General features: G+C 39.9%; 1 protein-coding gene across 2 annotated transcripts in view; it reads left to right on the top strand.

Moving 5' to 3' along the window:
• The window catches only part of prdm5 (PR domain containing 5), a 290,483-nt gene that overhangs the window by 83,667 nt on the left and 184,106 nt on the right, over positions 1–22,710 (top strand). For both annotated transcript variants that reach the window (XM_055640489.1, XM_055640479.1), the window contains exons 6-8: positions 4,826–4,918; positions 5,168–5,289; positions 15,501–15,580. In XM_055640489.1, the coding sequence (XP_055496464.1) occupies positions 4,826–4,918; positions 5,168–5,289; positions 15,501–15,580 (295 nt within the window). The remainder of the gene's footprint in view (positions 1–4,825; positions 4,919–5,167; positions 5,290–15,500; positions 15,581–22,710) is intronic.

Here is a 22,710-nt window from a genome sequence, read left to right on the forward strand (position 1 = left end):
TAAATTGAAGTATGGGGAAACCATTTTATCATTATGGTCCTCGGACAGATTTACCACTTAAGTTGTAATTATGTTTTTGTTTTGATTCACATCTGAAATCACTTAATTGCAAAACCAAAGCAATAATCAGTAATATTGGAATCACCAAGGTCCTTCTGTTTGGAGAATGATACAACACTGTATTTAATAGTTTTCTAATGTATTGTAAGACAGCTGTTATCCTAGAAAATAATCATCTGTTTCACTGATTATTTCCAAAAGGAAATATATGGCATGCTGATCTTGTTTGCTTAAAAACCTTTGTCAACAGGGCAAACCAATAGCTTGTCATTTTTAGGCTGCATTCCACTTTTTCACTTGTGATTACTGAGCCACCAGCTGGATAGTTTATTAATGTCTTATATAAAGTTGTGTAATGATAAATAACAGTAAAATGTTGGCAGGAATGTTGGGCATCTGACTGATCTCATCTGCCATAGTTCACTGCTTACTGAAATACATTGTCTATGTAATACTACCAGGCACGAGGTGCTGCTAGGCCTGTTTTTCAAGTTTCCAATTTTTGATCCAAAATTCTGTGTAAAGAATCACAAAATATTTTGGGTGGGTGACGAAACAACCATACGCATAATCCTTCTTTTATGGAGCAGAGTCTTGGAGATGGAGCTCTCGTTTGATATATTTGGCAGGGGTTGGATTACCTTTTTTAAATAAATTGTTTTTAAAGTTATTTTTTTCTGAAAATATTTGCACCATGCAGCAATTATTGTGTTGTGCATGAAATGGATATTGAGAGTTGTCAGGCAACTTCACCTGTGTCTGAGCTTATCAGCGAGTTCGGTATTCCGACTGCGCATGACCAGGTTAAAGGTCACTATGCATAAACTCTCCTGGAAAGCAGTGAAGCAGTGGACCGTCATTTCATCTGTTTTTTCCAGCTTTGATTCTTCGAGTTAAAAAGTAAATACTGCTTTCAAACTATTTATTGCTCCTACGATAATTTTTGTTGTTTTTATTGCTTTATTATGCTTTGGTGAGTGAGCGAGATTGCGCTTGTCCCTGTCCGCTCCCAGGTGTCTCGTTCCTGCCTGGGGACGGCCGGAGGTGGCCGGAGGTGTCGGGCCGGCGCGGGAAGGAGGCTGAGTTGCTGCAGTGCTTTGTGTGTATGGCTGGTGCTTGGCTTGCGCCAGCGCCGGGGGATTAGCTGGTGTTCCCCGGCCTGCCGGGGAGTGAGGTTGGGCTGGCGTTGGCACTTATTCTCCACGCTGGCTGTGGGCCTGGGGCCGCTGGTGTCGTCGGTCACAGCCAGTGCGGAGAAGAAGCGCCAACCCCAGCTCAATTGCCGCTGGGCCAACCGACAGCCCTAGACTGACGACACCAGCCAGCGTGAAGAAGCAGCGCCAACAACAGACCCGGGCCCGACACCGACCATGGACGAGCACATTCACGCTCACTCACCAAAGCATAATAAAGCACTAAAAACCACGAAATAATCTTAGCTTTTAACAAAGAAATAAAATATAACTATTTCATAGTTTGAACGCAGTATTTTCTTACCTAGAGGAATCAAAGCTGAAAGAAATTGTCCACTGCTTCACTGTTCCACTGCTTTCCAGGAATGTTATGCATAGTGACCTTTGGCCTGGGCATGCGCAGTCGGAAGCAGTCGGAATACCAAGCTCGCTTATTCCTGCTCTTATAATCAAGCATATTTGACCTTTGTAGTAAAGATCACTAGATTGTAATCTAGACATGGAAATCCTTACATCCACAATCTGTAGACATTGAATTCAACTAATCTGCTGTTGTGGACGAATCACTCCCCCATGTCTTCTCTGTGTCCCACAGTTCTGCTCTCGCCCCCTCTCCCTCTAGACGGTACTAGGATAAAGTACCCAGGTCCTCATCTTTCACTGCACCAACATTCGCATCCAACACGTTTTCTGACATTTGCTTCACCTGCAATGTGATCCCACTACTAGTCACAGCTTCCCATCCCCATCCCTTTCTGCTTTCTTAGAAACAACTGCTTCCGCATCTCCTCGGTCCACTCATCCCTTCCCACCCAGGTAATTTCCCTTACAATCGCAGGAGATGTAACAACTGTTCCTACATCTCCTCTCTCACCTCCATCTAAGGACCCAATCATTCTTTCCAGGTGAGATAGTAGATCACATGCACCTCTGCTAACCTCATTTACTGCATTTAATGCTGTTAATGTGGCATCCTTTACATCGGCAATACCAAGCGTAGAATAGGTAACTGTTTCGCTGAACCCTCAGGTTTTGTTTGCCAAGACATCCAAGATCTCCCAGTTGCTTTTAACTCCTCTTCCCATTCATAGAAACATAGAAAATAGTTGCAGGAGGAGGCTATTCGGCCCTTCGAGCAAGCACCGCCATTCATTGTGATCATGGCTGATCGTCCTCTATCAATAACCCATGCCTGCCTTCTCCTCATATCCCTTGACTCCACTAGCCCCTAGAGCTCTATCTAACTCTCTCTTAAATCCATCCAATAACTTGGCCTCCACTGCCCTCTGTGGCAGGGAATTCCATAAATTCACAACTCTCTGGGTGAAAACGTTTTTTTAAACCTCAATCTTAAATGACCCCTTTATTCTAAGAATGGAGCCCCTGGTTCTGGACTCACCCAACATTGGGAACATTTTTTCTGCATCTAGCTTGTCCAGTCCTTTTATAATGTTATATATAAGATTCCCTCTCATCCTTCTTAACTCCAGTAAATACGCCTAGTATTTTTAATCTTTCCTCATATGACAGTCCCGCCATCTCAGGGATCAATCATGTGAACCTACACTGCACTGCCTCAATCACAAGGATGTCCCTCCTCAAATTGAAGGAAAACATTTTCACCCAGAGAGTTGTGAATCTGTGGGATTCTCTGCCACAGAAGGCAGTGGAGGCCAATTCACTGGATGTTTTCAAGAGAGAATTTGATTTAGCTCTTAGGATTAAGGGAATCGAGGGATATGGGGGAAAAGCCGGAAGGGTTACTAATTTTGGGTGATCAACCATGATCATATTGAATGGCGTGCAGGCTTGATGGACCTAATGGCCTGCTCCTGCACCTATTTTCTATGTTTCTTTTTAGACAGTGATGTCTAAACCACTGGGCTGTAAGCTGCCCAAGTGAAATATGTGATGCTGTTCCTCCAATTTGAATATTGATTTCTCACTAGTTCGCCCCGGCATTCTCTCTCTCTCTCCATCCCTCCCCCACCCAGGTCACACTAGCTTCTCATTTTCACCCTACAAACAGCCAACAATGTCCTTTGTCATCGTTACTTTTTTGGGGGTGGAAGATTGCAACCTTCGCGTGGTCCGCCCTGTTTCGACGAATGCAATCAGCCAGGCGTGCACAATCAAATAAGATCAAATAGAACAAGTTGTCCTACAACTTTAGGCTGTGCACGCCCTATGCAAGAAGAAGAAGTTACTTTTTTGCATATCTTTCAATCATTGTTCTTTATCTCTCCACATCACTGTTTATATCTCTTGTTTCCCTTATCCCTAACCAGTCTGAAGAAGGGTCTCGACCCGAAACGTCACCCATTCCTTCTCTCCAGAGATGCTGCCTGTCCCACTGAGTTACTCCAGCTTTTTGTGTCAATCTTCCCTGGTGACTAGTCAACATTTTTGTAAACATGTAATTGCACTTTTGAAGGATGAGATTATTTTGATGCTCTTAATGTTGAGGTAAAATGCAAATAGCTGCTGTAATGGATGCATTTTGAGATGATAGTTATGTGTGATTTTAATCTACTGGTTGTAACTGTCATTGGATCAGAAGTTATGGAATTATAATTTTGTGTTTTATTACTCTCTGTGGGTTCCAAGTTATTTGATAGCTGCTGTTAGGATTTGGAATCATCCCAGAGTGGACTATCATGATAATAACTTTAAATGCTATTAACTATATGTCACATTGACCCTGAAATTATATCATACAGAGCCTTCAGCCATATGATGTGTTTTTGTCCACTTTCTTAGCAGTGTTGTTAATTTGTTTTTAAAAGCTGTTTAATAATTTTCTTGATAAAATGAAGAAGCAAATTTGAAATGAAATGCAGAATTTTATTTTGGCGTGGGCATCAAAGGCAGAATTTTAAAGTCATATTTTCACATTCAAAGAAGTATGTAAAAGCAAATGAAGGAACTGATAGAAACTTACTGTGCCTTAGGAGATCATAGAACCTGTCATGTACCCACCAACCAAAAAAAATAGTGCTTCACACTACTTTTATAATACTCTTTGTTCGCTGCCACTGCACATTGGAAACGTATTTAGGTGTCAATCTAGACATTGCTGATGAAAGTTTCTGGCTCTGCTACCCTTTTAGCTATTATCTTCCGGGTCCCCGTCAATCATCTGTATAAATCCTCCATCAAACTTATCTCAAATACTTCTACCAATTGCTTTATTTTTGCATCTCTGGTTATTGATTTCTCTCTTAATTTTTATCTTTTCTACCTGGACCCTTCAAAGCTTTTTTTGTGCTTCATGTAAATCGCTTCTCAATCTCCACTGCTCCAAAGGAAACAACTATAATCTATCCAATCTTCTTTTAAAATCTAGAATTCTTTACTTCTAACAACATCCTCATAAATCTTCTCTGAATACGCTGGAGAACCATCACACTATCCCTGAAATATGATCGCTACTCTCCATTTCTGCTTGAAGTGGTTGGAGCTTTACCTCTATATTGTCTTCCATTGTATGTTGTTGATTGCTTACATAGTCGATCAATGATTTGATAAAGAAATGATTTGATTAAGTTTTGTACTTGTTCCTTTGCTTGTAGCGTTCTACAATGTACTGAAAATGTCCTTCCCGATGACAGCTCTCGAAGCTTTCAATGTTCTGTCTGCAGCATCGCCTTCAGCTCTGAGTCAAGGTTTTGTATTGAACCACTGTTGTCCATTTTGCAACATGTTTGGCCTCTCCGTAACAACCTGGGCAGATTGCATGTGAATTACAAAAATAAAATAAGTAACACTGCTTTGCTTCATTTCCACCCTGGTATGGCAAAACATGATGGAAGTCACAGGTTCTGCTGTGTGGCATGTATTAACCAGGTTTGCATGCAATAGATAGTTGCTATATTTTGTGTTACATTTTGGCTCTTACCAACTGTCTACCACAGTTTCGAGCAGCATAAAGAAGCCTGCAAAGGGGATGCCAGGTTTGTTTGCAAAGCAGATAGCTGTGGGAAAAGGTTCAAAAGCAAAGATGCCTTGAAGAAGCATAAGGAGAATGTGCATACAGGTAAGAACATTAATCAGTAGAAAGTATGATCCAAATATTAGTGTTTTGAATTGAGTTTTAAAATTTTGATTTGAATTGAAGGTAACGTAGCAAAATATGAAAACAATAATAATCTCCTTGTGTTTGCATTGGGGTTAGGGTTAGGGTATTTGTAATTTCATGTCCTATGTCCACTAGCCCAATTTGCTTTAAGGTCACTAGTTAAGGAATTTGCTTTGTCAGTTTACAGGTAAAATTTCAGAGTACTGCCCAGACTAAAAATGTTGCACATGTGCAATACTATGCAATATTATAAAAATGCAACACTGATGACCCACTTAGGCGATTTTTCAGGCAACTGCTGGCTACTGTCAAGTTGCTGTCACTCACCTGCAATAACGGCAACTGGAACGGCAACTGTCAGAGTGAAACGTGCACACACACACACACACACACACACACACACACACACACACACACACACACACACACACACACACACACACACACACACACACACACACACACACACACACACACACACACACACACACACACACACTGCTTCCTTCACCAGCCCGTTATGCAGGCGGGGGCCAGGGCAAGCGGGGGGAGTGCTGTCTGAAAAATTCACACGGTGCAAAGCCAAGGTGAAACAGACACACAACGTGATGAACAGGAAGGTTGGTGCTGTAAAAAGACGTCTAAAGCACAGTGTAGTAGTACTAGTAGTTTTTCATAATGAGCCAATGAAATTCACCGGTCAGCACCGGCTACACCCTACGAGAACCTCTGAGAACCCTCGACCTCCTAGCAACCCATTAGGACCTCGTGGCGACCCACTTACAGCTCGAGAATTCTCGCTACTCTCCATGGCGGCTTCATTCCAGTCGCCGCTAATATTTCAACATGTTGCAAAATTCACAACAACCATAATGAGGCCGCGACTAGTTCCCAGAATGCGGGAAGTCCTCGCGACCATGAAGGCGACTTCCCGGCAACCACCCGCTAACATGTGGCGACTATGTGGCGACTGCATAGTCTCCTGCAGTCGCCTAAAAAGTCACCCAAGTGGGACAGGCCCATGAGTGCTTTGTACAGTTTTGCATTTTGCATAATGCTGATCTTTTGATTCCATGTTTGTGACTTAAGTTTCTGCATCATTTAAGGACAATTTCTCAAGTTTTGTGTTCAATTGCATGCTGTGTTTATTCTGAATGAATACTGAGACCTCTTTGTCCACGATCACTATTCGGACAAGTTTTCCACACCTACTTTGCACTAGAAGGAAGTTGTAAAACATAGAAAATGGTGAAATTTACTAACAGGAATAAATTCAATCTGTGCCACCACAAACATTTTCCTAATCACATGTGAAAGGGAAATTAATATGTCCTTTGGGAGTAGGGAAGGTTTAGGGGAAATGTTCTCGTCCTCAAAGTATTAAATAATAACCAGCCTGATAAGTCTGGCGAGAGGCTCAGTGGAAGGGGCAAAAGCCATGCTGTGGTAGGTCTCATCACCCACTGTGTTTGGCCACGGATAGTGTTTCATACAAAAATACTGGTTCATGGCTCCTTCACACTTCCTAATCTCAATCAGTTTTACAGGCAGTAACTTGGAAGAAAGTCATTTTTGCCTTAGTGGTTCCCTAAGGAGCAAATCAGATTTCATATAATGGTTAAACAAAGTAATAGGAGTGAACTTAAAAGTAAAAATAATATTGAGGTCAGCCTTCCATACTCCATTGTCAGGTTTCAACTTGAGCATTTTGATTCCTGGTAGATTTGAAGTCGAATTGTTTTAAATCTGTGAAAAGGAACCCTATCCTGAAAAGAAATCTTGTTGCATTTGTAAATTGCCTTATGGGATTCAGTTCAATGACGGAAGATGTAACTGTTACAATTCTTGTAAAATTTATACTTATGGGTTGCATTCCAAATTAGAATTAGTAAAAGGAATTTTAGTTTGTTCTAAGTATTGAAAGACTCTTCCACCAAAGTGCCAAAGAACAGCAGCTGTCTGTTTGTTTTTGGGAATTTTATTAAAATGAACCGAAGCCAAAGAAAATCTCTATATCTTTAAATTATGTCAATGCAATAAAGTTTGCTGAAAGGAGATACTGAGTGGGTGGAAATAGATTACAATGCATTAACCCAGTCGGAGGTTTCAGATGATGTTGTGTATCACAAAATGGCAGCTTGAATTATTTACTCTTAATCCTTTGCCATTCATCCAGTATTTTTGAAGCTTTGAACTTTATTTTTATTTGTTTGCCGCTGGATGCTGTGAAATGATCCAAGGCCTTGAAGACTCCTTGGCGACTGACAGAATGATGTAAGGTTTTAAGCTGGAAGTAAAATCTATAAGGAGGATTTTCTGTCTATATTTCTCAACAAGGGGGGGGGGGGGGGGGGGGGGGGGGGGGGGGGGGGGGGGGGGGGGGGGGGGGGGGGGGGGGGGGGTGGGGGGGGGGGGGGGGGGGGGGGGGGGTAAAAAAATGTAGAAATAATTGTCATGTGGCAACTGATCTTTGAACTTTTGGTCTCTTTTCCACCTCAGTAATGGCATGATTTCCAGTGTGTTCCTTTACTCTGCTTTATCCTATCCTTCAATGCCCTTGCCGAGGGTTGTCAGTGTTGATGTTTTACCTTATGAGAGTGTGGCGACACTGGGTGGTGGGCCACGCATTATACATAACCTTCAGCTCTTGTGGGGGGGGGGTCATGTGTCCCGGTGACGAGAGGTAGGGGTCACGTTGTGGTCACTGGTGCCCCCTGGAGAGTATTTAAGGGTTAATTGCGCACGCACACTGTTGGTGAATGAGGAGAATTAGTGTAACAAGAAAGGACAGTATTTTCGGACAAACTTGGTGTCTGCCTCGTTCTTTAACGGACAACTCCGCGTCCGCTACATTTGATGACCCTGATGTCCAGAGAAAATATTCTGGGAAAAAAAAATGCGCCCCGCCAGGGCCCAATTCACCGCCGCCGATGATGACCAGGCCCAACTCAACCCCGTCGCCCTGAAGCTGCCAACTTTCTGGACCGCCCAGCCGCAGGTATGGTTCCAGCAGGCCGAGTCACAATTCTACATTCGTGGGGTAACCAACGATGAGACCCGCTACCATTACATGGTCGGCGTGCTGGACCAGGAAACGGCCGGGCAAATAATCCCCTTCCTGCAGGATCCACGGGTGCATACGGGTTGGTGAGTGAGGAGAATTAGTGTAGCAATAAAGAACAGTATTTTCGGACAAACTTTGTGTCTGCCTCGCTCTTTAACGGACAATTCCGCGTCTGCAACAAGAGCATTTTTACCTCAGTCCTCTGAATCTGCTCCTTGGTTGTGTCCCATTGCTGTGTGAGTAATGTATAGTGTTCCACTTCACTTTTACTCTGCTGCTTCTCAGTCAAATAAAAATAGCTTGAGCACAGTTGAGAACTCGCATTTTATTTATGTCCTTTCCATAATTATGTGACATCTACTTCAATTGTGAGACCACTATAAATATGCCCATCTGATGATATATTCCACCTGCCCAGCCTCATTTCCTGAAATAAGATGGCACCAGAGAGAGGTAATATTTTATGTGAAGCTCATCTCAAAACTGTTAAAATAGTCTTTTAGGATTTTTCTCCTTATTATCTATATGTTCCAATGCTGTGAATGTCACTAATTCCAGCGCTGAATGTTTCCTGTCAGTCCTTGCTATTTGAAAGGAACGTTTGGAACCCTCTCTTTATTAGACCCAGCATTACCAGTGTAGCTGTGACTACCAATATAATAAGGAAACATGACAATCAGGAAGGGACGGGGTGGACTACAGGTACGGCTGAAACTACAGGGTTTCTTGCCACCCCCCAGTTCCCCAACTCCCAACATGCTTCGAGCTAAAGTTCAATCACTCAAGAACAATCTTGAAGAGCTTGGAGCAAAGCTGTTGTTTCAAAGGGAGATCAGAGGCTGCTGTGTCTTTTGTTTCAGTGAATCCTGGCTCATCCTTAACACACCTGACCCCAATGCACAACCGAAAGGTTTCTCCATTTATCGACTGGACTGCATTGAATCCCCAAACAATGGAAAAAGCAGCAGCATCTGCTTTTTGGTCAATGCTTTGATGTGACTATCTTGGCTCAATTCTATTTCCCTGACCTGGAATATCTGTTGATAAAATGCTCTTCCTTTTAGCTATGAGAAAATTCATTTCCACTATCTTGGCAGTGGTCTACATATCGCCCTAAGCCAATACAAAGGAGGCACAGGATGAATTATACTCATTTGTAAACCTCCTAAAATATCCCCAATGGTACTACACTTGTGTCTTTGTGCTTGTGAGAAATTTACCTGAATGTTTTTCTTCAATTTCCTCTACACTGTTTGCTCTAAGAACGTGATACTCTTTTTTTCCCCTTAAATTTGACCCATTATATCTCAGTTGATGTTCAATTTCAACCCTGTGATTGTTTCTCGTGCCTTTTATATCCTTGACTATCTTGTGTAGAACATGGAGAATGGTTAGGAAAGCAGCTTGAGGACTTGTCTCCAAAATAACAATGTTATATTTCCACATGTCTATTCAAACCCCCAACTCGTCTGTAATATGCACTATACCCTTCATTTGGGCTTGCACCTTTCAGCACAAGCACCTTTCAGCACAAATATTTCACTATTTCTCAAAGTTAGCAAGGGAATTGAAAGTGCAATTTGAAGCACACATCCAGGTGGATTATTGCTCTTAATATGGTGATTGGTTTATACATAGCTGATAAACCCCCACCCTTAAACATAACCATATTGGAGGGTGGGGATTTATCCTACCTCTGCATTGTTTCCTATCCCATTTTTGCAGTAGACCTCCTAACCCCTCTTCCATCCAGACTGTCCATTTTGCTTGAAGTAGGACAAATTTCACCAGGAAAATTCTAGCTGAGTACTACTAAATGATACATTTAATTATAATTCTTGTTGGGAAAGGTTTCTAATGTTTGTATCCTTAAAGAAAAGAATGGGCCAGACGTAAGGGATGAGATTGAACAGAAATGATTCGCTGTCTTTTTATAATTTTCTTTAAAAAAAAAAAAAAGTTTGTAATGTAACAGGTTATGCGTTGTTTAGATTATGAGCATATTTTTAACTATTACAAAGAAATTGACATGTGTACAAGATTATTTAATCCTTTGCAGCAAATATTTCTTTCAAGTTTTGGTTGTAATTTAGGTGTTTTTTCAATAGTTTCTTGGGAGCAGAAGAGAGAGGGAGACTAATGTCAAATAAACAGCTTTTTTTTTGCACCTTCACCTGTTAAGAACACGCATGAACAATGGATGTCTGGACATTAGTATAATCTTGGTAATGTGCTAAGGATTGGAATTCTGCCAAACACTGAAGATTAGGTTACACTTATATTAGGTACCAACACAGTTGAGTATGAGTAGGTTCCAATAGCAAATTATTACAATGTGTGATATCCCTGTGATTTTTATTGAACTGTTTTATATTACTGTATATACACTTGTTTCATTGGGAACCATAAACATCCTTTTTGCAACCAGGAAGTAGACTTGGCTTAAAACCTTAAATTGCTATGTTGCCATCTTCATTGAATTAACTTCTGAAGTTAGTTCCAGAGAGGTCTGTTCAGAATGTTTAGAAAACAAAGCTATAGGAAATGACTTTAAAATTGAAGCAATCTTAGCCTTAGATAGGAAACGGCAGATAAAGTTACGCGCAAAGTATTAGTATGAAAGTACATCTGTGCGCAGCCAGGACTCCTGGAATCCAAGTCGGAATGGCAAACTATTTTGTATAAGTATGTTAATTGAAAACCAGGCAGAAAGGAATGCTGCTCTGAACTGTGCATGCTTTTGGTCATATTCTACCACCAGCCCTCATCTCTTTCTCCCCCCCCCCCCCCCCCCCCCCCACTTTCATCCACAAAATATTTCTTCGTCTTTCTCTCACTCTGTCTTCCACTCTCCTGCTCTCTCTTCTCCCCTATTTTATCATCTTCCCTCCTAACACTCTCTCCACTTTCCCACATTATTCTCTTTCTCAAAGAATTCTCTCTCTCTAATCCCTCACCTACCCCCTCATCCTCCCCATTGTCCTCCCCCTCCCTTTTAATTTTGTTATAATAAATGCCAGTCTTTGTTAGTCTGGTGATTGTTCCGATAGTGGTGGAGGAAAGCAGGTAGTGACAAAATAACGATTCATGGTTGAAATTAATGCAACTGATCTTTAGCAATCTAACAATGTATTTTCAAAAAAATCAAATCCCATTTGTTATATGGGAGATCTTTAATTTTGGAGTTGCTCATGATCACTATTAATGGCAGTGATTTGCACGATTCATAGATATGTGACTCAGTACCTTTTACGGTATGTTGATTTATGAGCTATACATTTGTTCTTTGATGATTCAGTAGCAATGTGAGGTGGAAGAGATGTGGATATTGGAGAGTGGGGATTAATCTTGTTCCAACTGAATCCCAAGTGACCTTACTATTACTTTTTATATCCTAAAATATGCAGTGATTGTATTGCTAAATTTGTGCCACTAAAATAAGCAATCCTCAGCTCAATAGTGGGTTATTGCAATTGTAATTCAGGCTATGATTCAGAAAGTTTGTAGATGTTTATAATTTTTCTCAATTATTTAGAATATATGCTTCTAATGGAGAAATTAATGAATAATGGCCATGTAACTATTTCATTAAAAAAAAATTAGGATTATACAAATCAATCTACTGACCTCATAGACATGGTTAAATTGAGTGGAGAAATTAACATGTCTCACATTGGACAAAAATATAAAGGTTGAATAAAAATTGTGCTGCTGTAACATCCACAAGTGCCTTTTAGATTCTTGACATTGTATTCCTGGCTTGGAAAAGCTGTTTAAAAACAAACTATGTGATTTACAGTGTGCAATTAAATTGTTCAAGTCCTGTTTGCCCTGTGTTGTTCAATGCCTGTCCAGAGAATGGGATGACCAACTTTGCCTCTGGTCGAGAAAGAAATGTTATATCCAGGATCCACTGACCCAAAAAAGGTTGAATGTGTTTTTTAATCTTCTCAGTAGTGTTCACTCCAAATTTCTTATCAGCACTGGGTTTTTTTTTAAGGCTTAACATGAAAATAAATTTTCAGAAATATCACTACACTTAGTGGAAGTTTATTTTTCAGTTAAATTAAATAGAAACGGTAAAATCAAATACATGCTGTGATTATTGTGTTAGATGTAAAATTAATAGTTGAGTATGAAACAGATGCTCGTTAGTTCTTGAACTAGAAGAAGGTCTTGGTACATAGGCTGCATGTTCTATCACTTCATGTACTCACTAAATACAGGAAGTGAAATACATCTGGTGTTTGACCTTTAACATACAATGTAATATTTAAGTATAGGTATACCGAGGGTGTCAAGATTAATGGTAATGGCAAGATAAAGTAGATCTAATAAATGTGCATTATTATTTAAATGAAGATGATTTTGCAAAATACATTGGATATTAATAGACTGCTAATTAAATCACCACATATATCATGAGTGACCTGGGATTGGTTCTTTTGTTGTTGTTCGTGTTCCTTTTGATCAGTTATTTGGTGGCATTTAGTAATTATGTGTGGCAAATGACCTACAGTTGTAGAGCAGGTAAGTATGTGTAAACTGACAAAAACAAGCTGCACCAAACCAGCATGTTCATCCAGTTACGCGTTTCTTCTTGAGCTACTAATTTTTCAACTATTTTTATTAGTAAATGCAGAATTTATGCAAAATTTAATGGTTGAGTGATTGAACTGCAGTATGACCATACTAAATGTAATTCATTATACAGTAGATGGTTTGTTGATGTATTCTAGACCATAATAAATTATGTTGTACATCAATTAAAAACTGTTTGGTGAATATGATTAAAATTAAAATATTTTTTTATTAGTTAAGGGAGCCAAATCATTCCTTGCTTCAGCAAAGGCTGAGCTTTTTCAATATCTCAATTGGCAAGTCTGTTAAAGTTCGAGCAATATTCATGAATTGACAAAGCAATTTTATTTATTTATTTTTTCTTACTTTTCTCTGTTCTGCATGTTTTATCTTCCACCCAGTGTAAATAATTGTTTAATAAAGTAGGTAACATGTGGATAAACTAGCTGTGTGCACCAGAAGCTCAGACTGGCCTTCTCTGTAATTTGATTCTGATCTTCTACTTAGAATTTCAGTAAAATTATATTAACCAATATATTAAAAAGTCATGACTTGTCAGTCCACTGAATATTTTCAGTCATGAACATATGTTGTAGCTTCGAAAGCTACATGAAGTTTCACTGTTGTTAATTTTATCGAAGGATCAGGCTGTTATTTTGAACTCTTGCACACGATTGTTATAAAATATAGATTATATAAAATTTTTAATCTTCTATGTACTGAGTGTAATTTCTGATTTTAAATGGTAATACTGAATGCACATCTTAATAAACTAATACTGATAATGGTCACTGTGCTGAAAGGTTAGAATTTGTTGTTGTTGTACTGAATTAAAAAAATGTCCTATTTTCATTGGTGGGCATGTGGAAGTTGCAGGGAACATGTAATTTCGCTGATCATCTTTTTTTAGAGAAAGCTTTTATCTATTATAAAGGAGAACAAACCTCCTCATTGTCTTCTTTCAAGTGTGAGTGGCAAAGTGTTGCAGCGGTAGAGTTGCTGCCTTAGAGCGCCAGAGACCCAGGTTCAATCCTGACCACGGGCTCTGTCTGTACAGAGTTTGTACGTTCTCTCTGTGACCACGTAGGTTTTCTCCAGGCCACATTCAAAAGACGTGCATGGTTACAGGCTAATTAGCTTCTATAAATTGTCCCTAGTGTATTGGATAGAACTAGTGTAAGGGTGATAGTTTGTCGGTGTGGAATCGGTGATCCATGTTGTATCTCTGAACTAAACTAGTGTAACTAGGCTCTGAAAATAATTATGATCTTCTTTGAAGAAATGGAGTGACATCCCAAAAATGAGATGTGTGAATGCTACATACAAGTACAGATATGATGGATTGAAGGATTGCTGCATAATAGATTGAAATATTTATATTTTGTAATTCTGGATAATGTTGGATATTATTATGATGAGATTATTTAACATGCGTGGATTACAGTTATGACCTTGCTCCATGGAGTTACAACAAAGATGGAAGGTAGTAATGTAAACCAAAACACTAAATGCTGGAGTAACTCGGCGGGTCAGGCAGCATCTGTGAAGGAAATGGATAGTTGATGTTTCAGGTCGGATCCAAGACACAAACATCATGCTTTGTGTTTTGCTCAAGATCTGAATATCTTGCAAGTCAAGCAGTTCCTTGTTTCTCCAGGTACTGATGTTAATATGGCCGATCGCAATTTGATCTCTTTGCGCAATTGAGAAAAATCTGGTCTACAGGAAGACAAACCAGACTATATATATCTGCCTAGTTCTGAAAGTAGCAAATTTGAATAATCTTTAGAATGAATTTACATTCTAGAATGCTTGATAATTTTGGGGGAGGGAAACACAGGCAAGGATGCCTTTAGATTCTTGGATCGGGATGAATCTGTAGATTGTACTAAATCTAATGGAATCATTATCTAATGATAATGGAAGGAGTAGGTAAATGCATTTTGTTTCTTCCTGATTTCCTCATTCTTTGCAAGCAGTTAATTGGTCTTTTAAAACAATAATGACGAGTTTCTGATTTGAGCTGTGATTTGTACATCATCCAATCTTAGAAAATAGTGCCCAAAATTAAGAAACATTATATTTAAAAAACAGTCACATGAGCCAATTTAGTTTAATTTTCTTTCTTATCATAAGATATTCCAGTGACACTTGATATAGTCTAGTACTTGTATTTTTGCATCATTCATATCTATCAGGATGCTTTTTTTTCTGCTTTGAAGTGCTTCACCCGTGAAGTCATTTCCCACGTAACATATTGTCCATTTTATCCCATGTACTTAAAATAGTATTTGTTTGATATATCCATTCTTCTCTTTGTTCTTTTACAATACATTTCTTGCTGATTAGTAATTTATTGCAAAGCTAAATCTTGTGTGCAACTTAACTAAATTTTCTAAGAGAGTAAAATGATGTGTCTAATGCCTATCAAGTGACCACTGAAAACTATCGCCTCAAATGCAAGGAGGCCGTTTCTTGAGCTTCCTAATTTTAAAATATGATGGTGTTTCTTTTCTGGCTGCAGGAAGCTCTCGGAGGAGACTGATGTGCTCTGTATGCAACAAGAAGTGTTCTTCGGCTGCAACTCTACAGGAGCATCGAAAGGTCAGGCAGACAAGAGACACCCTTCAAGCCCGCTCACAGCATGCTGTGCTTGCATGAGAGTGTCAGGTCACCACTGTTTACTGGGGCAATGCCATTAGATAGTTCTGTTGGCTGAATTAATCCCAATGTGAGCTCCAAAAATTCTATGTACTGAAAAATGTTAGATAATTGATTAGGGTGCATGTTAATTATTCTTGCTAATCCTTTCACTGATCTTACAATTTAAGAATGAAGTAAATTTAAAAGCTGCTTTCTTGATTTCTGCAGTTGATGTAAAATTTGCAGGTCTCTGTCTTGTTTACTGGCAGAGAGTCAAATATGGAAATATTATGAAGCAGCAGGGAACAGTACAACGAAACAACTTGTATTTGAAATGGTTATTTTAACATGACGAATAGTCCCAAGGCATATTAGATCAGTGTTGCAAAAACAAAATATGTCACCACACACATGAGGAGACATTAGATCAGTTGAAAATCTTGCTTGAAGTTTATAAAGATAATCATCGAGGATAGACATGGGGATTGCATTAATATAAATTAGTTATTCATGAATCAGTACACTAATTTAGATGTAGAGTGTAACGTGCCAAAAATGTTGCAGTGAATGTTGTTACTGTAAATTGATTTGCAGCAGATTAACTTTGTTAAACCATTAAATCTGGATTAAATCCAATTTTATTTATTTAAAATTAAATGCATCACTGTGCAGTTTAGCTTTTAGGCATTCTAAAAAATCAGTACATTTTAGAAATACTCTGCAGGTTAAGGCACATTTGTGGGAAGAGTAACAGATTTAACATTTCAGTTAAAGTGAAAATGAGTTCTAATCAGTTATTAGAACTGATTTTCACTCCATTTCTGGGCAGCTGTGTATTTGTGTTGACAAATGTTGACATATAGCAGCCATATTGAATTGAATGGGATGGGCCCAGATTGGGAAAGTTGGCAGTCTGTTCATTTTTATATTATGTCAGAAGAAGCCATTTCATATATTTTTGTATTTGGGAAATCTTTAGTATGATTTTGATGGCGTGTTGCTCTGTTTCATGAACTAAGTAAACCCACAATCTCTAATATTAGATTTGAGCCAAGGAAATTATTGTCTCTTCAATGGGATTGCAGCATATTGTAGTGTGCGAAAACATTGTTCCTTGCATTTAGTACTTGGGTGCAAATTATGGCCACCATCAAAATATTGCAAATCAGTCAAAAACTAGTTTGCAACAGGGTTTAGTGTTCTTTCAGTCAGAAAATGCAAACAGCATGGTTCCTAATAGAGAAATTCTGCACACCTACTGTTGCTGCAGGGCACAAACTTTAGAGATTATTTCAAATACACTGATGGCATAGTGGTACAGCTAATAGACTCCGTGCCTGACCGTGTCAGAGACCTAGGTTCAAACCTGACCTTGGGTGCAGTCTGTGAGGAGTTTGCATGTTCTCTCCATTACTTTGTGGGGTTTATTCTGGCGTCCCAGTTCCCGCCCACAAAGACGTGCAGATTGGCAGGTTAATTAACCAGAGTAAATTGCTCCTGACATGTAGGCGATTGGTAGTATCTGGAGAGACTTGAAGAGAACATGGGAAGAAGAAAGTAGGATTAATGTAGGGTTAGTGTAAATATAGGTGGCTGATTGTTGGTGCAGACTCAGTGAGCTGAATAGTCTGTTACTGTGGTCAATTTTTCAATGAATCTATAGATTCTCTAACATGAGGGGATGGAGGTGCTTGAGAGGAGAAGGGAGAAAGACTTGCAGAAAGGGACATAGAATTGCCCATAACTGCAGTAAGCTCGAGCTCACATGCACTAGGTGCCAACAACATAGGTCCTTGTAAGGCAATCCTGCTTTTATGAATATGGGCAATATGAAATCTGTTATTTATGCTCATTAGTAATGTTCTGTTTTAATGACTGCATCAAATTACTTTGGTGTACTTTAATCATCTTCATTACTGATGGTGCTGCTGTAACTTCATAAAGTGTTTTGCTTGGAGGTTATGCCTAAATGCATTGATCTGCCCTTCCAGAGTACCAGGAGTCCTGTTATCAGGCTATCATGAATCCGAGTGGGAGGAGCATGGACAAATAATGCCTCTAGAGTGGAGAGAGGAGGAGGTGTGCAGTGGAGCAGGAAACAACAAAAATAATCCTCCAAAATTTCCGCCACCTCCAACGGGATCCCACTACTAGCCACATTTCCCCATCTCCACCCTTTTCCGCCTTCCTCAGAGACTGTTCCTTCTGCAATTCCCTGGTTAACTCATCCCTTGCCACCCAAACCACCCCCTCCACGGGTACCTTTTCCTGCAACTGCAGAAGATGCAACACCTGTCGCTATACCTCCTCCCTCGACCCCTCCGACCTTATCTGCTGTATCCATTGTTCAAGATGTGGACATACATCGACGAGACTAAATGCAGACTGGGCGATCATTTTGTGGAACACAATCGCTCAGCCCGCAAGAAACAACCTGACCTCCCGTTTGCTGGGCACGTTAATTCTCCTTCCCATTCCTACACAGACCTTTTGTCCTTGGTCTTCTACACTGTCATGGTGAGTCAATTGGAGGAACAGCATCTCATATTTTGCTTGGGCAGCTTACGTATAGTGGTATGAATATTAATTTCTCTCATTTCAAGTAGCCCCGGCATTCCCTCGCTCTCTATCCCTCCCCCACCCAGGTCACACTAGCTTCTCATTTTCACCCTACAAACAGCTTACAGTGGCCTGTTTCCATTATCACTGTTACTTTTTTGCTTATTTCATTCATTGTTCTTTATCTCTCCACATCACCTCTATATCTCTCGTTTCCCTTCTCCCTAACCAGTCTGAAGAAGGTTTTGATCTGAAACGTCACCCATTCCTTCCCTCCATGGATGCTGCCTGTCCCTCTGAGTTACTCCAGCTTTTTGTGTTTATCTTCAGTTTGAACCAGCATCTGCATTTCCTTCTTACACAACAAACAGTGTTTGTTGCATCTGACACTCCACAACACTACAGAGGTGACAGTGCAATTTATGAGCATAATAGTTTTGCACGTCACAGGGGAGATACCCTGGGCACCAGGGTGCAAAATGAAAGATGGGGAATTTGGTGTTGTGGCTGCTGTAGAGCAGGACCACACAACCCTACTGCCCCAGAAGATTCAGATGAAGACACATTGTGATGCATTCACAACATGTCTGATGCTGATGTGCAAGTGGGCAGTGCTTGCAATATCAGGTCTGCCTATCTGAATGCAGGTGATGAGAAGGACACAGGGAAGTCAACTCCAGTTTCATGCAAGATTTTGTGTGGAGCCAGGGGATTATGATCTCTATACTAAAGGTGATGCACACTTATTTTCAAAGATTCAACAATGGTGGTTGTGACAGCTACTGTGGAGGTCACCTGGCACCTTTCTCCTCTCTCCATAGTTAACTGATACATAATGCTTAGTGCAAGGTAAAGTCTGATCAAAGATAGTCCGAGGGTCTCCAGTGACGTGGATAGTAGCTCAGGACTGCTCTCTAGTTATTGGTAGAATGGTTTAATTGCCTGATAACAGCTGGGAAGAAACTGCCCTTCAATCTGGAGGGGTGCGTTTTCACACTTCTATATCTTTTGCCCGACAGGAAAGGGGAAAAGAGTGAGTGGCTGGGGCGCAACTCATCCTTGATTATACTGGTGGCCTTGCCGAGGCAGCATGAGGTGTAAACGGAGTCAATGGGAAGGGGTTTGGTTTGTGTGATGATCTGGGCGGCGTCCACAATTCTCTGCAATTTCTTGCGATCTTGAATGGAGCTATTCCCAAACTATGATGTGATGCATCCTGATAAAATGCTTGCTAAGGTGCATATGTAGAAATTGGTGAGAGTTGTTGGGGTCATGCCAAACTTCCTAAGCCTTCTAAGAAAGTAGAGGCATTGGACAAGGACAGTAGAGGCATTGGGCGAGGACAAAGCAAGATGGTTGTGGTGGTTGGAGGTCAATTATCTCAGCCGCAGAATATCTCCGCAGGAGTTCCTCAAGGTAGGCTCTTCAGCTTGTTGGTCTTCCAGTTCAATGAGATGACCATAAAGGAATCATGTTGCCTGGCACATTCTGGACTGCAGGAATGTGCTGAGAGTCTCACTGAAGTCTGGTGCAGCCAATGCAAAATGATTTGGGGGAAAAGACTGCAGTCTGAGGTCCTCCTGCCATTTGAGAGGCTAAGTCCACTGTAGAAGTCCCAAACACTTGAAGTTTGTATCACCCCAGGAGACCACATGAGAGGCAATGACAAAATGTGCTAACATTACCAATGTATAGAGCCAATATCACTGAATATATCGAAGCCAGACACAAAAAGCTGGAGTAACTCATCGGGACAGGGAGCATCTCTGGAGAGAAGGAATGGGTGATGTTTCGGGTTGAGACTCTTCTTCAGACTGAATATATAGACTGAACAACAGTACAAATCTAAAGAAAGCCATATACTTGTCTTTTTTTGTATTTGTTATTGTTTTTTTTTAATGATGAAGTCTATTTTTGATTAATGAACACTTGAAATCTGAGCCTGTAAATAAACGGTGCTTCAGTTAAGTACAGTTAGAATTGATGTCTCTGGAGGCTCTGGGGAAAGGTTGTTTGCAGAAGGGCTTGACTTTGCCACTTGCTGGGAGAACACTGATCCTGAGTGGCCCATTGCATGTATCCTGAAGCCTTCAGCAATGGAATGCTGCCAACAAGGTTGTGACTGAGATTCACATTGAAAGAGAACTTTAGATATTGCTAAAACGTTTTTGTGAGTTGTAACGCACTCTGAGGACTTTGAAAGAAACTTGAATTCAGAAGCCATTTAATTAGGTTCCATAATGTCAGCAGATTGTTGCTTTAAATAATGTAGGAGGCAAGAATATAGTGCAACATGCAACAATGACTTTTCCATGATATCCATTGTCTGGAGCATTTCATTTATGTCAGTCAAGCATTAAGTGTGTGTAGCATGACCAATAATGTCATGAAGTATGGACCTGATGCTGGGTAAAAGGTCAAGTACACTGGATTGTCACTGCAAGTTTGCAATTGTTATCATTGCTGCCACATTATCCTTGGGTGGGGGAGATTGATTCTGAGGGAAGGTGGGGAAAATAAATATTGGATCGTGGTTAACAAAAGTGTTGGATGATCCTATTCCTAGACTTTTACATCACATTTTCTGGCTATTATTAAATTAAATCCATTGGGCAATTTAGTATCAGCAAATGCAATGACAAATTAAAAGTGAAATTTATCTCCTTTGCCCCTCTCACCCCCATAGCTAATGTTTGTTCAAATGATGCAGTTGTCCATCTGTTACACACTTAGGATAGTACAGAAATTGTAGAGCTTTTACCATCTGTAGTATATGGTGTAATGGCAGGGATTAGATTAGGTGTCCCAGATGGCCTGATATATTAAAAAAAATACACATCCTAGAGATTTCATTTGAGTTTTAAACACAAAAATTGGTGATTTTCTGTAGTATGGTAAAATATATATAATTTAGTGATCTTTAATTATAATGGTCACTTTCATTAATTTTGGATTTCAATCTGCCATCAAGGACAGCATGGTGGCGTAGAGGTAGAGTTGCTTCCTTACAGTGACAGAGACCTGAGTTTGAGCCTAACCACAAGTTCTGTCTGTATGGAGTTTGTGTGTTCTTCCTGTCACCTTGTGGGTTTTCACTGGGTGCTCTGGTTTCTTCCCACACTCCAAAGACGTACAGGTTTGTGGGTTAATTGGCTTCAGTGAGTTGTGTGTGGGTTAGTGTACAGGGTGATCGATGGTCGGCACGGACTTCGTGGGCCAAAAGGCCTGTTTCCATGCTGTACGTAAAGTTAATGACAGTTGATACAAATGTTGAAAATATTCAAGCAGATTTTATTGATTTATTAAAGTATTGAAATAAGAAAATTAAATGAAAATGTATGGAAATCAGATTATTTAAGAAATTCGCAAACTTTTAAAATAAGTCATTCCTTAATTTCATGTCCAAGCAAATATAATGCCTAAAGTTCCTAATCTCTCAATAATTAAGTATAGAATCAGTGGAGAGTCAATAGACAGATGATAGGCTTCTATCAAATTGCAACGGTGCCATGTCTTTGGAGGAAATAATCCAAAATTATTGCCTCTGTCCTACTCTTTCAGCTTTAGTTTACTCATTTTACTCATTGCATCTTTGTAAGATGCAATGATGTCTCCCTTAACTACTTTGTGTGGCAAAATATTCCATACTCCAACGACCAGTCAAACACCACAATTTATCCTAACCCTACATCCCACATTCTCTCAGAGACTGTTTTAAATCAATGACCCATGGCAACTGACTCCATGACCAGAGGAAATTATCTTTTCCTGTGTGCTCTACCAAGACTCCTGGCAATTTTAAAACAGAGTATGGCATTTCCCCTTTGCCTTCTGTGCTGTGATGAAAATCAAAATATTTCAGGACCTTCCTCATGACAATAATTTATGACTTTTACTGTCATCATTATAATTTTACACCATGCACTCCATGGCGTTGTCAAATAGTTTTGATACTGTGTAAACAAAGCTGCAGAGAATTTCTCTGATTTCAAATAAAGTTATAATAGTCATTATCATTTCATAATCTATTCCTTTACAAAATTCAAAATTGTCATTGCTGTCGTAATTGCTTACAGTAAACTCCAATAATTTTCTATTTGATTACCTGGAAATCCAGATGATTTGGCATCCAGTTTATCAGATGATTTGAGCCATGCCCTTTTTCGACTCATTAAGGTCCAGTTCCTGCTTCTCTTCCAATACAACAGGGACTTAGTTCTCACACTACCTTCCAACCAACGAGACCTTGGTTACATGTTATCCATTTTCCCTTATAATTCAATGGGGTCCCAGTTCCCACATTCAACTTCTTTATGTGAGCTTTATTTTCACTCGGGCCCCTATAACACTGTTCCCTTCTGACAATAACAGTGCCCTGGTTTGCATGCTACCTTTTGAATAACATGGCCCCCAATCCCAGGCTCCCATTCAATCTACTTGTGCCTTGTACCACAAACCCTTAAATTAACTAGGATCCTGTTCACAGGGTGCCTTGGAAAAGTTATTGTAACACAGAGTAAAATGTAAAAGAA

Source organism: Leucoraja erinacea, chromosome 1 (assembly GCF_028641065.1).
Source record: "Leucoraja erinacea ecotype New England chromosome 1, Leri_hhj_1, whole genome shotgun sequence".
Classification (NCBI taxonomy): domain Eukaryota; kingdom Metazoa; phylum Chordata; class Chondrichthyes; order Rajiformes; family Rajidae; genus Leucoraja; species Leucoraja erinaceus.